At 39.5% G+C, this 15,775-nt stretch overlaps 1 protein-coding gene across 2 annotated transcripts; it reads right to left on the bottom strand.

Moving 5' to 3' along the window:
* Positions 1-793: 793 nt before the first annotated feature.
* Positions 794-15,775, bottom strand: LOC118799406 (ATR interacting protein). Of its 2 annotated transcripts, none has more exons than XM_036559249.1 (14): positions 15,494-15,775; positions 14,004-14,327; positions 12,607-12,686; positions 12,292-12,462; positions 11,856-11,971; positions 9,952-10,049; positions 8,711-8,791; positions 8,472-8,598; positions 7,692-8,360; positions 5,171-5,313; positions 4,985-5,076; positions 4,804-4,893; positions 2,716-2,974; positions 794-1,044 (listed from the first exon to the last, which is right to left on the bottom strand). In XM_036559249.1, the coding sequence occupies exons 2-14, from the start codon at positions 14,314-14,316 to the stop codon at positions 974-976; spliced, it is 2,310 nt and encodes a 769-aa protein (XP_036415142.1). In that variant the 5' UTR covers positions 14,317-14,327; positions 15,494-15,775; the 3' UTR covers positions 794-973. The 2 variants fall into 2 exon arrangements, with proteins under 2 accessions (XP_036415142.1, XP_036415143.1); XM_036559250.1 differs by lacking the exon at positions 15,494-15,775 and adding an exon at positions 15,224-15,438.

The following is a 15,775-nucleotide window of genomic DNA, read 5'->3' as shown; positions in this document are numbered from 1 at the left end:
AATTCCACCATTGTTCTACTGATGGTTCTGACATGTACTACATAAAAGCAATGCTTTTCATGAGCTGCGCCCCCCGCCTCAAGAAATCGCTTTCAGTTTCAAAACCTCCTACTTTCTGAAGCCACCCTCAGGTGGAATCTTATTTTGACGTGATCTGTTACTCAGGGTTTTTTTTTTTCCCTTTCTTTTTAAGAATTACATTAAGTAGTATGCTGTACACTCATCACAACCACTGGGTTTTATGCTTTGACCTAAATGCATATGCATTTAAATAATGTTTCATTTACCATTGCGTACACTTAGGTTTGTGCACTTTTAAAAACTGGAGGCATTTTTTAATTGAAAAAAATGTACAGTGCCCCATGTTGGATTTCCCTTTGACGACTGTACAGTTTACATGCATCTCAGAAGGTGCCCTAATTCCCTTAAATCTGACTTGAGGAGTTTCTGAAATTTCAAACGTGTTAACACGAGGGCTTTTTTAGTTCTGACCTTTTCACTGTCATCATACTCCTGAAATGCCTGCTGGTTTTACCCTCCAATTTGATATTCCTCCCTCGTTTCATATTGCGAAAGCATTTTCCAGAGGAGTTTTGTATGTACATGTAAAAAAACATTTATACCTAAAAACGTTAAATGTACTGATTTTAACTTTTACCTGTTACCTACTCATCTTAACAGCAAGACAAATCTGTGCAGGTTGCCAGTACATTATTACAAAAAAACAAAACAAACAAACAAAAAAAGCCCTGAAGTCTGAATCAGGGAAACAAAGACAAGACACACTTTCCATTTTGCTTTAATTAACAATATCAGTGAGCAGCCATAAAAGATGGTTCTGTGAAAGAGCATCAGATAAATGCAGGAGGAATGTTTTCTTCTAAGTGCCCCCTCAAACATTTACATACCTAAAGGAAGAAAAGCAGAACAAAAGAAAATGTTGCTTGTCCATAAACCGTCTTCACCTTGGTCATCAAGAACCTGCGTCAATGTCCATATCTTCAACATCTGCTTCTGGTCGACAGATCTCCTCAATGGCCAGTTCTTAAAAGGGAAAGATATTCCACATATGAACGATCTCTGTTTTTGTACCCATTCAACAAAAACACTCATCACCACAACTTCAACATCACCAAGTTCCACTGCACTGAAAACTTATGTTCATACGTTATGGTCATTTCTTTACTATACCTCCCCCCAGTGGCTGATTATTGCAGAATTGCACTGCAGGGTAGACGACCCATAATTTTGTGACAATTGCTACGCCTGTCAAATGGCAACTGAAATCTGACTTGTAACATGCAGATATGAAGAATCAGACAGCTTCAGATGAAGTTAACTTCAATCCAGGAGGACTGTCTGTGGTCAGACATTATAAAGATGGAGACAGTTCACTTGTTGAAAAATTAATGGGAAAGCTTATAACACTCAACAAGGCAGCTGCATCATGGAAAGTCCCTCCCGTCAATAGAAAGGTGGGTGGGGGTGGAGACAATTGCCTTGTTGGTGAAGTCATAAGCCAGGGGAAAAAAGCCCCCCTTTTAGTGGAGATACATGCATCCGTAGTAAGCAAACCACCAAAACAGCCTGTTTGAGCCAAACTCTGCAAACTATGTGATTTGTCAGACGTTACAAACAAATAGAACAGAAACATATTTTTCAAACATGGTTTTAAAATGTTAGTGTGGCTTTCAGTTTAAAGTTTATACATCTTTACTTATTCAAAAAGATAGAGAGGAGTCTGATCTTATAAGACTAGAAAGAACCGCCCAGGGATGTTGCTACATTTGCCTCAGAATGCAGATACAATCTCTCCTGTAACGAATTTGCTGGCGTGTGACAGCCACACTGTTTATAACCGTCTACATGTTTTTGGTAATTATTGAGGTTCAAGCTCTTGTGAATATATTTCTAACAATTTGGTAAGAAACAAAACTAGGGTACAGGGTACTAGCATAATTGTGTTTAAGGCTGTTTGTACTGAGATAAGGAACCAGCAGAGCCAAGAATGTCATCTTTACGTGTTGTGCTGTAAGAGTTATAGGCCACATGGGCGCTTTCCAAAGCCGGATCAAGCTCATCACGCTTTCCTGAACAGGTTGTGTGTCTCTATGATGGTTTGGTCTCTCCACGGCCCGTTATAGACCCCTGTAGCCGTGTCGTCATGTTGTCATTTTGTAGTCGGCACCATGCTCTTATGCCCATCTTAGGAACTCCGGGTCTCAGCTCCATTTCTCTATGACCAGAATGAATTGGGTTTTTGAAAAATCGCCTCTATCGCCCCCTGTGTTAAATAAAAATGTTCAGAACCTGATACGTTTTGTCCTGTGAACATTATTCTCTCAAATAACACTGGATCCTCTGGTGGTGGCCAGTCTAAGGACGTCAATTCAGTGCGCGGTAGCATTAGCTTACATATAGCAATATTCATATTTCAACTTTTTAACGATATCGTAGATAAGAGGATCCAGTGAGATTCAGGAGAAAAATGTACACAGGACAAAACATATCAGATTTGTCGAAAACGGCATTCATTCTGGCCATAGAGAAATCGCGCTGAGACCCAGGGGGACGTAATAGAGGCAAGAATGACATCTAACTACAGTGGTCTATTGGGCAAAGAATGAGAAGGGAAAAAAAAAAGGAGAATCCAAACAAGAAACCATACACTGGTTCTTGGACTCCTAAAAACTAAAAAACAAAAAAAAAGCCCACCTTCACTCTCAGAGAGGTCAGGGATCTTGCGGAGGGTGTCTCTGATGGCTGGGATGACCTGATGATATATGTGCAGGACATCCAGACAGTGCAATGAGAAAGAGGAGTCGTTCAGGAGGAGCCAGTGCAGCAACATGAGAGCCTCCCTCAGTAACTGAACTCCGGGACTGGTCCATGCCTGAACTCCACCCACGTGCTTCTCCTGGCCTTTGATGCTCAGCCACTGCCTGTGTAACACTACAACCACTGTCCGCACCACCTGTTAACGAGTTGGGATGAGGTTAACAGAAAAATGCACAGAAACACAGAAGAGGTGTGTTAGTTTTAATTTCCACCATGAGGAGTTCCACAATGACACCTGCACGTTGTAGTTTCACTGCGGAACCAAGTCCAGCTGTGCGCACCAGCACTGTTGCATCATGTCTATTTTATCTGTTGGTCTCACATGACTGACGTCTATGCAAAACATTTTATCTGTCTATCAGAGTGCAAAATGGGAAAAAAAGAAAAAAAAAGTAGGATAGATTTCAGTTTAGTGGTACAACCTCTCAGGACAACACGCTCTGAGGTAAAAGCATCACCAGAAGAGAAGGAGGAAAAAAATTATGAGGAAACGCCTTTTCTGCATAAACCAGTATTACGCAAATATTCCAACTGTACTACACGCTTCACTTCTATGCAAACCACACATGTATAACCCACCGTCACTTATGTAAAGTCCGCCAGATATGTACCTAAACAGTACGTACCAAATTTTTACCCTTCTCTTCTTTTTTTAAATCAAGAAATGGATCTAGTTTTTTCACTAGTGCTGACAAGAGGCTTTGTTTTTGTTATTACTGTTCAAGACGTACAAAGAAATAAAAAAAAATAAGAATGGCCAATACAACATGCACAATTCAAGCTGGAATAGTTTTTCTTGAAGAGGTAACTTTCTGTGATTCAAATGATAAAATCTATGATTTTAATCCAGTATGAATCTGCAGCGCGTGTAGTTTTTACAGTTTGACATTAGGGGTGGGAATCACAGCATCTCACGATACGATATTATCACGATACAATGCCCAAGATAATGATATCACAATACTGCGATTCTGTGATACTCGATATACTGCAAGACAATCCTCTGCGATACATCACGATACCTGTATAACTGAAGAAAACAAAAATAAACCTAACAGGCAAATAGCAGGAATTACGTATTTATTAGTGTCAGTTTCACAGAATTTGATAACCAATATGAAACACAGTGCACAGCTTAGCTTAATGTCTCATTAACACACATACGCTCACTGTGTGTCTTCATTCCAATGTAAAACAGCCACAAACCGGCAGAAAGAACAGTTCTAAAATGTCTAAAGGTAGAACAGAACTGTGCCTCACTACAATCTTTTCTAACTAAAAAAATAAAAATAAAAAAAAAATAATATATATATAAAAATAAAAATATTATATATATATATATATATATATATATATATATATATAGTGTGTGTGTGTGTGTGTGTGTGTGTGTGTGTGTGTGTGTGTGTGTTAATGCAAATATACACATTTCTCTCTCAAATTACTGCTGCCCTCGGGGACATAAACGGATGTTTTGCTGTAAAACTGTATTAATAGTAAGCTGACTTTGAGTTGTGGCAACGTTAGCTGGTCAGGATGACGAAGAAGGTGGCTACGCATGTTCGTTCTGCTGCCTGTGTATTTTATTTTAACGAGACAGTTTTTGCAAGTCTTGAGTCTTTGTCTATTTCATTTGTCTCTTCAATGCTGTAAAAGCCGTGGAGTCACGAAGTAGTAAATATGGTAAATCAAATTGGAGGGGGAGTCTGTTTAGAGCGTTTACACCACATGCATGTTTCAATAAATCGATATTTGGCGCCAGTGTATTGATAATGTATCGCAAAAGAAAACAATATCAACAGTATAACAACAGTACTGTCCAATTCACGTCATCCAAACAGGAGAGCACAGGAACCAGTCAGCCAGTGAAATCACACAAATTACACAACTGCACCTTGTCTAGTAAAACTAATCAGCTCCAGCAGTGCTTTAGGACCAACATCACTGGAAGAAACACCTTCATACCTCATTACTGCACTGGCACGAGGATTCACTAATGAGAGCAGCCCATGTGGGCGTCTTCTGGGTGAATAACTTGGCCAACAATCGAACAACCTGTAAACAGAATCAGAGGTGTTTAGTTTTTCATTCAGGTTTGCTTTAAAATGTAGTTCCACTTCTGAATTTAACACTTAAAGTTTAACACCTCAACGTCTAAGTGAGACCACATATCTTCGGTCATAGACTTCTCTGGTCTTGATGTAATGTACTGGAAAACTCGGACAAGTGGACACACATCTAGGAAAACGGGATTAGTTTAAAATTAATTACTGCAACATAGATAAAAAGTGCCATGAATACTAGGATACTTTCTAGATAACATTAAACTTACTGTTAAGAGAGCAAACTTTGGTGGCGATCTCTTCGCAGTCGGCCACAAGTGTCAGGAGTCTCACAGAGAGACACACGGTTGTGTACGGCGATTCCAAAGACAAGCTTTGAGCCAGCACTTGACTCGACATCAACACCTTCAATCTGCAAACAAAAAGCAAAAGGCAGCACACTTACAGGACAGCGAGACAACCCAAATAATTACTGTGGGACACAGGCTGACTTTGGGTTAGCCTACTGAACAGGCACAGATTTTCAGAGACATTAAAGCCTAGACGTGGGGAAAAAAGGGGATTTTCCCTGCGAGTCTCCCTGTAAAGCCTGAAATAATAATTTAAAAGTCTGAGGCACTGAGTCAGATTTTTGGTTCAGACCACGTCATGTTTTTATGTATTAACACACACAAAGGCTCAAAAAATAAAGTTCAGCTCAATGTTTACGTCTTAACTGCAAAATCAACATTACACTGATGATACGATGACAATTCTACACTCTTAAAAATGATGGTTCTTCAAAGGTTCTTTAGCAAAGAAAACTTCTACAGAGAACCATGAACACTTAAAGAACCCTTTGCATCATTAAATGGTTTTTCAGAATGATGGAGAATGTGCTGTAGATGATTCTACATAGAACCTTTCTGAAAAGGGTTCTATATAGCACCAAAAAGCGTTCTTCAATTGTTACAGGAAGAAATAGAAGAAACCTTTTTGGTGCTATATATAGAACCATATGAAACATTATCAATCTGAATCCATTTAATGATGCAAAGAACCCTTTAAAATCATGCTAAGGGTTCTTTGAGTGTTCATGGTTCTAAATAGAATCATTTTCTTCAATAAAGAACCCTTAAAGAACCATCTTTTTTAAGTGTGTAGATAATTGAATTTAAATCCGCTTTTAACACACTCACAATCATCAGATTCACCCACTCAGGGAAGGAACAACCCACGTTATGAAATGTTGTTCCACGCGTTCTATACAATTACTAATTTAGCTCTAAAGCTCGAAAGCATTTTCAAACTGTTGCCCATCAAATTTTATGTATCTCTTTAACCAGTTATGGATTATTTGGTAAATCAGCCAATTTTTTTTTTTTTTTTAAACTTTGTTAGTTCATGTTTCTGGTCTTATTAAGCACGATTTGTCACACCATTTAACAGACAAAAATCTTGTTTTCCTGTAATCTTCCATCAAAATGTAACTTTGTTTCACCTCCACTATTATATGGCTTGATTAAGATGCACATATCAGGCATTGCTGGGAATGAAGGTAATGCGAAAACATTCAGCGAGTAAATGTAATAAATTATGATACCGTTAGGAGGCAGTCTGAATGGCTGGGTCCAGCAAATTTGTACACACAGGTCGTCAGAGGACTTTGTTAGTTCCAATCATTTAGACTCGCTTCACCACCACAGAACATATTTGCAAAAAATGAAGAAAATCTCTCTTTGATTTGTCAGTTCTCTTCCGTAGGTAATGACTGCTCGCCTGCCGCTCTGTCGTCTTCTAATGTGAACTCTGGGTAAGGCTTAGCCTCACTGTCGGTTCAACATGAAGTTCAGCTGTTCAGATGTTTAAAACCTGACGGTACTGGAAGCATGACTGTCGCTGTTTAATTGGACATAGTGATGCACAGTAAAACTGAATTAAAAAAAAAAAAAAATCATGCCATTTTTGTTAGTTTTTAAAATGTAGCAATAACTACATAAAATATAAACAAACAAACAATAAAGTCCAAAGACTGAGACCTGATTAAAGGAGAGTTCCACTGATGCTTCAAAAAGTGTTTTGATGTGAAATACTGATACATATAAGCATTGAGATCACTCAGACTGGCTTTTCACAGTGAAAGTTCAAGCAACTTTAATTGCCTGAAACCTACATGAAACTAAATTGCACTCGAGTTGCACTATGTAAAGCATCCTGCAGCTCCTTTGAAACTTCGCTCTAACAGCTGCAAGCGACTCAACTTCGTGAAATAGTTTCATGAAACAGCCAATTACAACAGAGATAACACATTATGTGATGACGTCGACTGACATACTTTCAAACCACTAATTTTCCAGGCTCAACAGACAAGAAAATAAAACAGAAGATGGTAATAGGATGGTTGAAAAGGTGTCCACTATTTGTATATAGAGCTCAGATTCATCTGGGATCCAAAGGATGAAAATGATTACAGAAGCGGAGACAGTGATGCAGATCTTAATGAACTTCTTGTACTTCTAGGACGGAACGAGTAAGTCATCAAGTATCAAGTAGACTGTAATTATGACGGCTAGTTAAACATTAATTTTCAATGGCTTAACATTTACTCAACTCATAAAATAATCACAAACCATCTGCTGATTTAGTGAACTAGTCAAATAATCGTTCGCGTGCAACTTTTTTTAATTACTTAATTTGTTCAGAAATTAAACTGAAAGCAACTCACAACATGCAGATACTTGCATAAAAGTCTCACTGTGTAAAGCCAGCCTTAGAAGTGACAAAGTGAAAAGTGTTCCAGACTGAACGTACCTCCACAGCTGGCTCCCCTCCGCTCTCTCAGCCAGAGCACAGACTGCCCTAAAACTGGAGTTCATCACAGCTTCCTTCTGACTGGCACTACTGATGAACTTCACATCTACCAACTGAAAGAGCCTCTTCAGCAGAGGGTGCTGGGCCTGCAGCTCACCATTCACCTTCTCTGCGAAGTTTCCATCACCTGTAGACGACTGTGGCTGGTTGCTGAGTCTGTTGTCACTTGATTTGTCTGGATATTCTCCCTCCTGACCACATAAAACCGTGTGCGTAGCTTCACTGCTTTCAGTCACTATGTGGTAAAGAGCTTTCATGGCTGCCAAAGCAAACTCTTCTTGAGAGCTTAAAGACTCCTCAATGGTGGAGGCCACACTAGATTCTGAGGAACCTGACAGCGAACTTCCTCGCAGAGGACTTTTTCCTGACCTGTCGATGGACTCGAGGGTCTGGCAGTAAAGGCTGATGTGGTAGTTGAGTAAGGGGAGGAGATGGACAGCAGCAGGACAGGTTCTGTGAGGCGGCCGAGTGCCAGAACATATAGGGAGACCGTGGGCCAATACAGTCAAACCTGACATGGCGAGACTTTGAAGCTGGAAGAAGTGAGCTCGAGGTCGATGCAGAAACCTGGAATCTGTGGAGGAGGTGCTGGAACCAGCTGAGGAAGCTCTGGAGAAGAACAAAGAACATAATGTAAACCAACGCTCATTTGATTTGTTAAGCATTTTTAGGGCATGTTTACACTTGGTAGGTTTGTGATGGTGTGGGATTGCTACTTACGGGCTTGTGAAGCTTGACTGGGAGAACAGACAAGGCAGAGCTTCTGGGCTGAGGCACAGCAAGTGACAGAGGCCCAAAGAGCTGGGCTCTAGAGGATGTTGGAGCAGCAGATTCAACAGAAAAGGCCCTGCAATAAAAAACTTAACATTAGTTTCACAGCAGCTGTGATACCTTTGGTTAAGAACAAAAAAAATATTTTTTTTGATCAAAGCACATCATAAAACACAGGCCACAGTCACCTTTATGCTGGACATCAGGATTTAGGGCAGCGTCTGAGTCAACTGCCTCTTTGTTACTTTTGCCCTGGTTTTGTTTCCCTCCTGCAAGGAATGAATACACAGTGCAATAAACTATTGGTATTTCATACAGACGCCGTGTGTCACAGTGATTTTACTACGGTTCAACAATGTGAAGCAGAGTAAAATCACTGTAATGCACAGCCTTAAGTGACTCGTGACAAAATGCAATATGATAAAATAAACCAATATTCAATAAATGAATTAAAAACAGTTTATCACTACTTGTTTTGAAATATTTTGATGTCAGATCACAAAAACCCAACACATTTACATACATCCATCTACAACCCAGTTATCAAAAAAAGTTGGCACACTGTGCCAAATGTAGTGTACATAGTGTAAAGACAAAAATCAAATGTTGGAACTGAAAATTTTATAGTTTTTTGAAAAATATATGCCCATTTTGAATTTGATGCCAGCAACATGCTCTCAAAAAAGTTGGGACAGTGGCAACAAAAGACTGGAAGTCAGCAAAGGAGACCCTGAACTACGGCAATTGGTCTCTTCAAATCTCAAGTGTTTACAGTGTGTATTATTATATTTTTAAAAGAAATTCTCAACATCTGATATGTTGTTTTTGAACTATTTTCAACCAAATCATTGCATTCTGTTTTTATTTACATTTTGCACAGCATCCCAATATTTTGGACATTTTTTGGAAAATAGGGTTGTATTCAGCTTATAGCACTTTAGCTCTGCCAAGTCATACTGCATTTATAAGGAGTGTTTCAGACTGCTTTTTGAAAAAGGTACAACAGAGGGCAACTAACCAGGACAGTCTGTTTAATTCAGTGGGCTAAAAAGAGGTGGAAAAATAGACTGTTTTGGTATATAAAACTACATAAATTGTAAAAAAAAAAAAAAAAAAACCATATAATAATACATTTTAGAAGCAACATTACTAAAGATTATTCTATGAATAACAATGTTTTTTTAATAACTTTTATAATAACAGGCACATTAATACAGAAATTGATGTGTCCAATCTTGTGTGCATATTTTATGAAGTAGCTCAACCAATAAGATTCTAGAGCCAGAAATACCCTTTTTTTTGGTTTTTTGGGGTTTTTTTTTTTACAATTATTAATGAAATACTGGTATGGCACACATGTAGCAAATAATTTACATCAACTGCATACATATATAAGATTTCTCTGATCTGTGTCAGAAATAGATCGTACCTTCTGCATGATGACATTTGGATGTTGATGGTTTTACAGACAGCTCGGCTGAGAAGGTCTCCTTCGTTACAAATGCATGACTTCCAGGCGAGTTTGTACTGCATGCAAAAAGAGAGAGCATTGGAGTTCTATGTAGGTTATAGAACACATTTAAAACATGAAAAATCATGAGCATTAAAAATGGTAACATGTTCAGAAACCAATCCCCTATACTGGGGTCCAGCAGCTCCTAGTAGAAAATTTGAGTGATTTTAACATGAAAATTTTAAATGTTAAAATGTTAACAAGCACTATATGGACACAAGTATTGAGACACCCCCCTTAATCACTGAATTCAGGTGTTTCATTCAGTTCCATTGCAACAGGTGTATAAAATCAAGCACCTAGTCACGCAGTCTACCTGTACAAACATTTGTAAAAGAACAGGTCATTCTAAAGACCTCACACAATTCAAGCGTGGTACTGTAATAGAATGTCACCACTGAAACAAGTCAGCTCATGAAATCTCTCCCCTCTTAGATATTCCCTCATCAACTGTAAGTGGTATTATTGAAAAGTGGAAGCACTTAGGAACCACAGCAACTCAACCATGAAGTGTCAGACCACGAAGTTACAGAGCAGGTCACAGAGTGCTGAGGCACATAGTGCATGAAAGTCTCCAACGCTCTGCTGACTCAATAACTGCAGAGCTCCAAACCTCCTCTTGCTTTAACATCAGCACAAACACTGTGCGCCAGGAGCTTCACGGCAGGGTTTTCATGGCTGAGCAGCTGCATGCAAGTTTTACGTCAACAAGCACAATGCCAAGCATAGGATGAAGCGGTGTAAAGCACACTGTCACTGGACTCTGGAGCAGCAGAAACGCTTCTTCATCTGACAGTCTGATGGACGAGTCTGGGTTTGGCAAATGCCAGGAGAACTGTCTGACTGCATTGTGCCAACTGTAAAGTTTGGTGGAGGAGGGATAATGATATGGGGTTGTTTTTCAGGGGTCGGCCTAGACCCCTTAGTTCCAGTGAAGGGAGATCTTAATGCTTCAGCATACTAAGATATTTTGGACAATTCTACGCTTCCAACTTTGTGGGAACAGTTTGGGGAAGAACCTTTTCTGTTCCAGTGTGACTGAGCCCCAGTGCACAAAGCAAGGTCCATAAAGGCATGACTGGAAGAACTTGACTGGCCTTCACAGAGCCCTGACCTCAACCCCATCAAACACTGTGGGGATGAACTAGAACAGAGATTGATGTTGGATGAGGGGGCCTGGCTCGCAGTGTCTGACCTCACAAATGCTCTTCTGGATGAATGGACAAAAATTCCCACAGACACTCTCCAAAATCTCATAGAAAGCCTTTACAGAAGAGTGGAAGCCGTTATAGCTGCAAAGCAGGGGAACAACTCCATATTATTGCCTATGGATTTAGAAGGTGAGGTCATAAAAGCTCCTGTAGCTGTAAAGTGTATATGTCCCAGTACTTTTGTCCATATAGTGTATATGAAATTTGGCATATAACTTTTTGAGAATCAACATCTTTCCTAAAAAGATGGCTTTCTAAACACTTTGAACATCATTCGTGTTCTACTGGCTCCTTAATGGCACATCATGCTTCGCCCCTGATGTGAGATATTTGCCATGTCCTTTGTAGACAATTGTTTACATTAATATTATCTTGTTCATAATAAATACTGTATCTGTGGTTGGCTGAATAATGACTGAGGTTTTGCTACTGTGCTGTGTTCGGGGCAGAGGAGAGATTCTCTCTGAGATCTAACTACTGGAAATAGACCCCCCCATTCAAATCTACACCATTCACATGATTGGCATCATTCAAAACAGCAAATTTTGCAGAAAGACAAAGTGTTTGCATGTATGACAACTAAAAAAGATCACAAACTGTTGCATTTACTTGTTTCTTACGGGAGTTCCAACCAGTCTTCCCCCTCGCTCAGAGCTTTGAAGTTTGCTCCTCATTTCATTCATCTCTGCTTCTTTAAAGTGCAACTCTGACTGCAAGGACTCCACCTGGATAAGATGTGGGAGAAGATGACCCTCATTTTTCAAACCACCATTTATTTGCAGAATAAACACCACCTCTACAAAGAGAATGGGCAGACGTTTTACTGGGAAAATCGACAAAACATGTCATTTGACTGAGGGTGTTCAATCTTTAGTGTACTGCTTTTTATCCCAGGTGAAGGCAAAACTGTAAATTTGAGTTCTGCCTCACTTTTCATTTTAAGCCCTTTTAAATCACATCTTTCCCCAAGCTGGATGAGCAAGCCTAGATCATCTTCCTCCTACAATCAGGACCTCAGTAAGAAAACGATGTTAAAATAATCTACCTTCTTGGAAAGCTCCTTCTCTTTTTCACTCTGGACACTGACTTTCTCTCTTTCCAAGGCAAGATTAGTCTGTCTCTGCTGCTCCTTCTCCTGATTGGCCAGTCTGAGGGAGTCTCGCAGGACCCTAATCTCACCATTCTTCATCAAGATCTGGTCTTCTACTTCTTTCAGCTGCAAGACAAGGAATTATTAAACAAAATATTATTTATTATTTTCAACAGGATATTCATTAAGGCAAAGTGTACAAACCACACCAGCCATTTTCTGTTATTACTGAATATAGCATCAACTTACTGCTCATAACTGTTCAAATACCTTTCTCTTTAACTCTGCTTGCTGTGCCTCCAGTCTGCTGTAGTACAATTCATCTCTGCCTTTGTCAATTTGTCCATTTCCTTGAAATTCAGAAACAAAAACTGAGTATTCTGGGGTACAACATCGATATACTTACACTTACACAGTAGTTTGGGCTGTTTTGCTGATTTTCTAAGTGAAAATAAGTGAACATCCTCTACAGAGACACACTTCTGCACATTTTAATGCATAATTACCATTCACTTTATGGACTTATAGTAAAAAATGTGGCTTGGCAAAAGCTACGGCACATTTTTTCATGTTTTATTTTTTCTAATATGTTAAACTGTTCTCTGTAGAAGATGTTAGCTTATTTTACCTATAAAATCAAAATAGCATGTAATATGACAGGGGGTGTACAAACTTCAGGATCATGTACTGAAAATAGCAGATCCCAAACACAGTCCTTGATTTAACTACAAAATAATAAATAAAATCAAATAAAATGTACTGCCTCAAGAATAGCTAGTGGTCCTTGGACTGAGCTGGATGAGCTGTCAAGGGCGGTAACCGGGGACTGAAGTCAGGAAACACTACTTAACATCCAAAAATATTTAGACACCCATTCTAATTAGTAAATACAGCTGCAGTTGAATTCAGATGCATTGCTGACATAGGCGTTCAACTGTGCACACAGCTTGTATAATCTCCAAATAAAATCAAATAGGGCTCAGCAAAACTAAACCATCTGCTCTTTATTCATTTTACTTTATTCATTTATTCGTAACTTTCTGCAAAAAATGTAAATATTTCTCTAACACAAATCCATTTCTCTAACACTAGCTCCACTATTTAGTCCTAATTTCTACATTTTATAAAAGTTTATGAATCAGTATTGGTAGATATGTCCATAAAAATATCAGACAATATCTGCAACGGTCCACAATTCCCACATCGGTGCACGTCTAGTATAAAGCCCCCCCCCCCAACATTGGGCTGTGGAGCAGTGAAACAGTGTTCTCTGGAACGATGGAGCTCCATGCAATATCTTTGGGATGAGTTGGAGTGACCAGAACTGATCATCCAACATCAGTACCTGACCTCAGTAATGCTCAATCAAATCCTCACAGCAATGTTCCAACATCTAGTGTAAAGCTTTCCCAGAAGAGTAGAGGCTGTTACTGCAGCAAAGGAGGACAAACACCCTAAAAATACCCTTCATTTCAAAAGAAACACTGGATGAGCAAAGATCTGGACAGGTTCGGTTTCCCATACTGTGATTAAGCCTAGTCTTGGACTACGCAGCATTCTGAATGGAAATTACCCATTGAAAAGGAACTGTAGGGCAGGACTTAGATCAAAGACTTTCTTGTGTTTTGTAAGATTAGACAGACAGTAATTATTTGCTTTACACTAACCAAATACATCATTTCTTTGTCGTTCCATGTTGTTAAACACGGTGCTGCTGCTCGGACTGTTGCTTCCAAAGGAAAAGGTCTTCCTGCCCTCCCTGACAGGAGCTTTGCTCTGCTCTCCTGGATATGATGAAATGGATCCAAATGTTCTTTTAGCACTAGCAAGCTGACCATCCCCTGTAATAGCCTGTGACGCTATAATGTCTATCTCCTCCAGGTCGTCCTGTGTAAAGTCCTCGTCATCCCCAAAGGGGTCTTTTTCCACTGGGGCATCATTCTGTAAAGCCTTAAGGCGTTTGCTTGGAGGATACTCCATGTCACTGGAAGCTTTTAGGGAATAAAAAGAATTTTAGTCAGGGTGTGAACAGGTTCAACATACGGAAACTGTAATACAATATCATGCTTGAAGAAATTAACCATAGTGTTAACAACAACAACAACAATAATAATTAGATTCAGAAGACACGTGTAGGTTCACTGGTGGTTTTGGAGAGTAAATAAAATGCATATCACTGCTGCCGGAAGAAAACCTCGTATCTCCATTTTTGACATGTTTCAGTTTTTGACATGATTTAAAAATACTGGTTACCCTTTACATTGTATGTAAATTCCATGATGACTGGACTAAAAGAAATGACCCAAAATGACTTGAAAAGACGTCTGGTACCATTGACTTACATTAAAAGTAAAGTATGTTTTTTCCTGTCCTGTAAAGTTACCATTTTGGAGATACAAGGTTTTCTTCCCACAACAGCGATATATTTGTGCTGTAGACATGGTGACCCCTAGTTTCTATCACCACCACTGTGCAGAAATCTGAATCTCTACAATTCAAGACTTTTTTTTAGAACTGAATTATTCAGAATTTTTGAGAAACTGGTGGAATTTCACTTTAACTTACAAATTCTACGTTTCCCTCACTAACTTAGCTACATATCTCAGCTTTATAACAGAATGAAAAAATAATAATAGAAAAAACGACGTTACTCGGTGTTGCTGGCTAAAACTATTCACCCAGAAATTCTACTTTACAATGTAGACGATGCTAAAGTTAGCTTCTTATTGGAACTCTTAGTTCCACCTTAAATGCTGCGGCACTGGCATTCCTGGTAAAGCTGCACGCGCCAGGACCTAACTGCTGCACCGCTTAAGATTTAAGGTGGAACGGAAAATTCGACACCTGCGAATAAAAAGCCAAATTTCAGACTCCTACAGTTCAGTACCTGCGTGGCTGTGTTACTGAAAGACAGTGAAGTAGCAGCGCTTCATCAGTGAAGTAGGAGCGCAGTTTACACCGCGCATTTTCTCAGAAAAATAAGTTAGAAAAGCTCCAGGACGCCAACGAGCTAACGCAACTCAGAGTCCCACAGGGTAGCAGCATAAAGACTGTCCAGGTTTAACCGCAGATACGACAGAAAGCTAAACACAGACTCGGAAACCACCTTTTTCTTAGTGTAACTGACTGTGTGACATTATTAGGATCACTTACTGACCTGAAACAGCAGCTAGGTTAGTTAACTGGAGTCTGCGGGGAGCGTGTTAACGTTAGCCTTTAGCTAACAGCAACTTCACAGAAGCGGCTAACGCGAGCGTCCCCTTAGACATGGGCATCGCGCCTCTGTCGGTGCAGTTTGTTCCAGAATGACAGCTTAACATGTTGGGAAATACATGACTACCGAACCATTTTACAGACTGTTTACGGGCTAAATTGAACTGAGTCGACTGAAGAGTTGAACTCGTCTTTGAGGGAATCTGCCGCTTGTTGGGAGCGAAGT

The sequence above is a fragment of the Colossoma macropomum genome, unplaced genomic scaffold, assembly GCF_904425465.1.
Source record: "Colossoma macropomum unplaced genomic scaffold, Colossoma_macropomum, whole genome shotgun sequence".
Lineage (NCBI taxonomy): Eukaryota > Metazoa > Chordata > Actinopteri > Characiformes > Serrasalmidae > Colossoma > Colossoma macropomum.
Note: the sequence above shows the minus strand (reverse complement) of the source record. Positions and strands in the feature narration are given on the sequence as shown.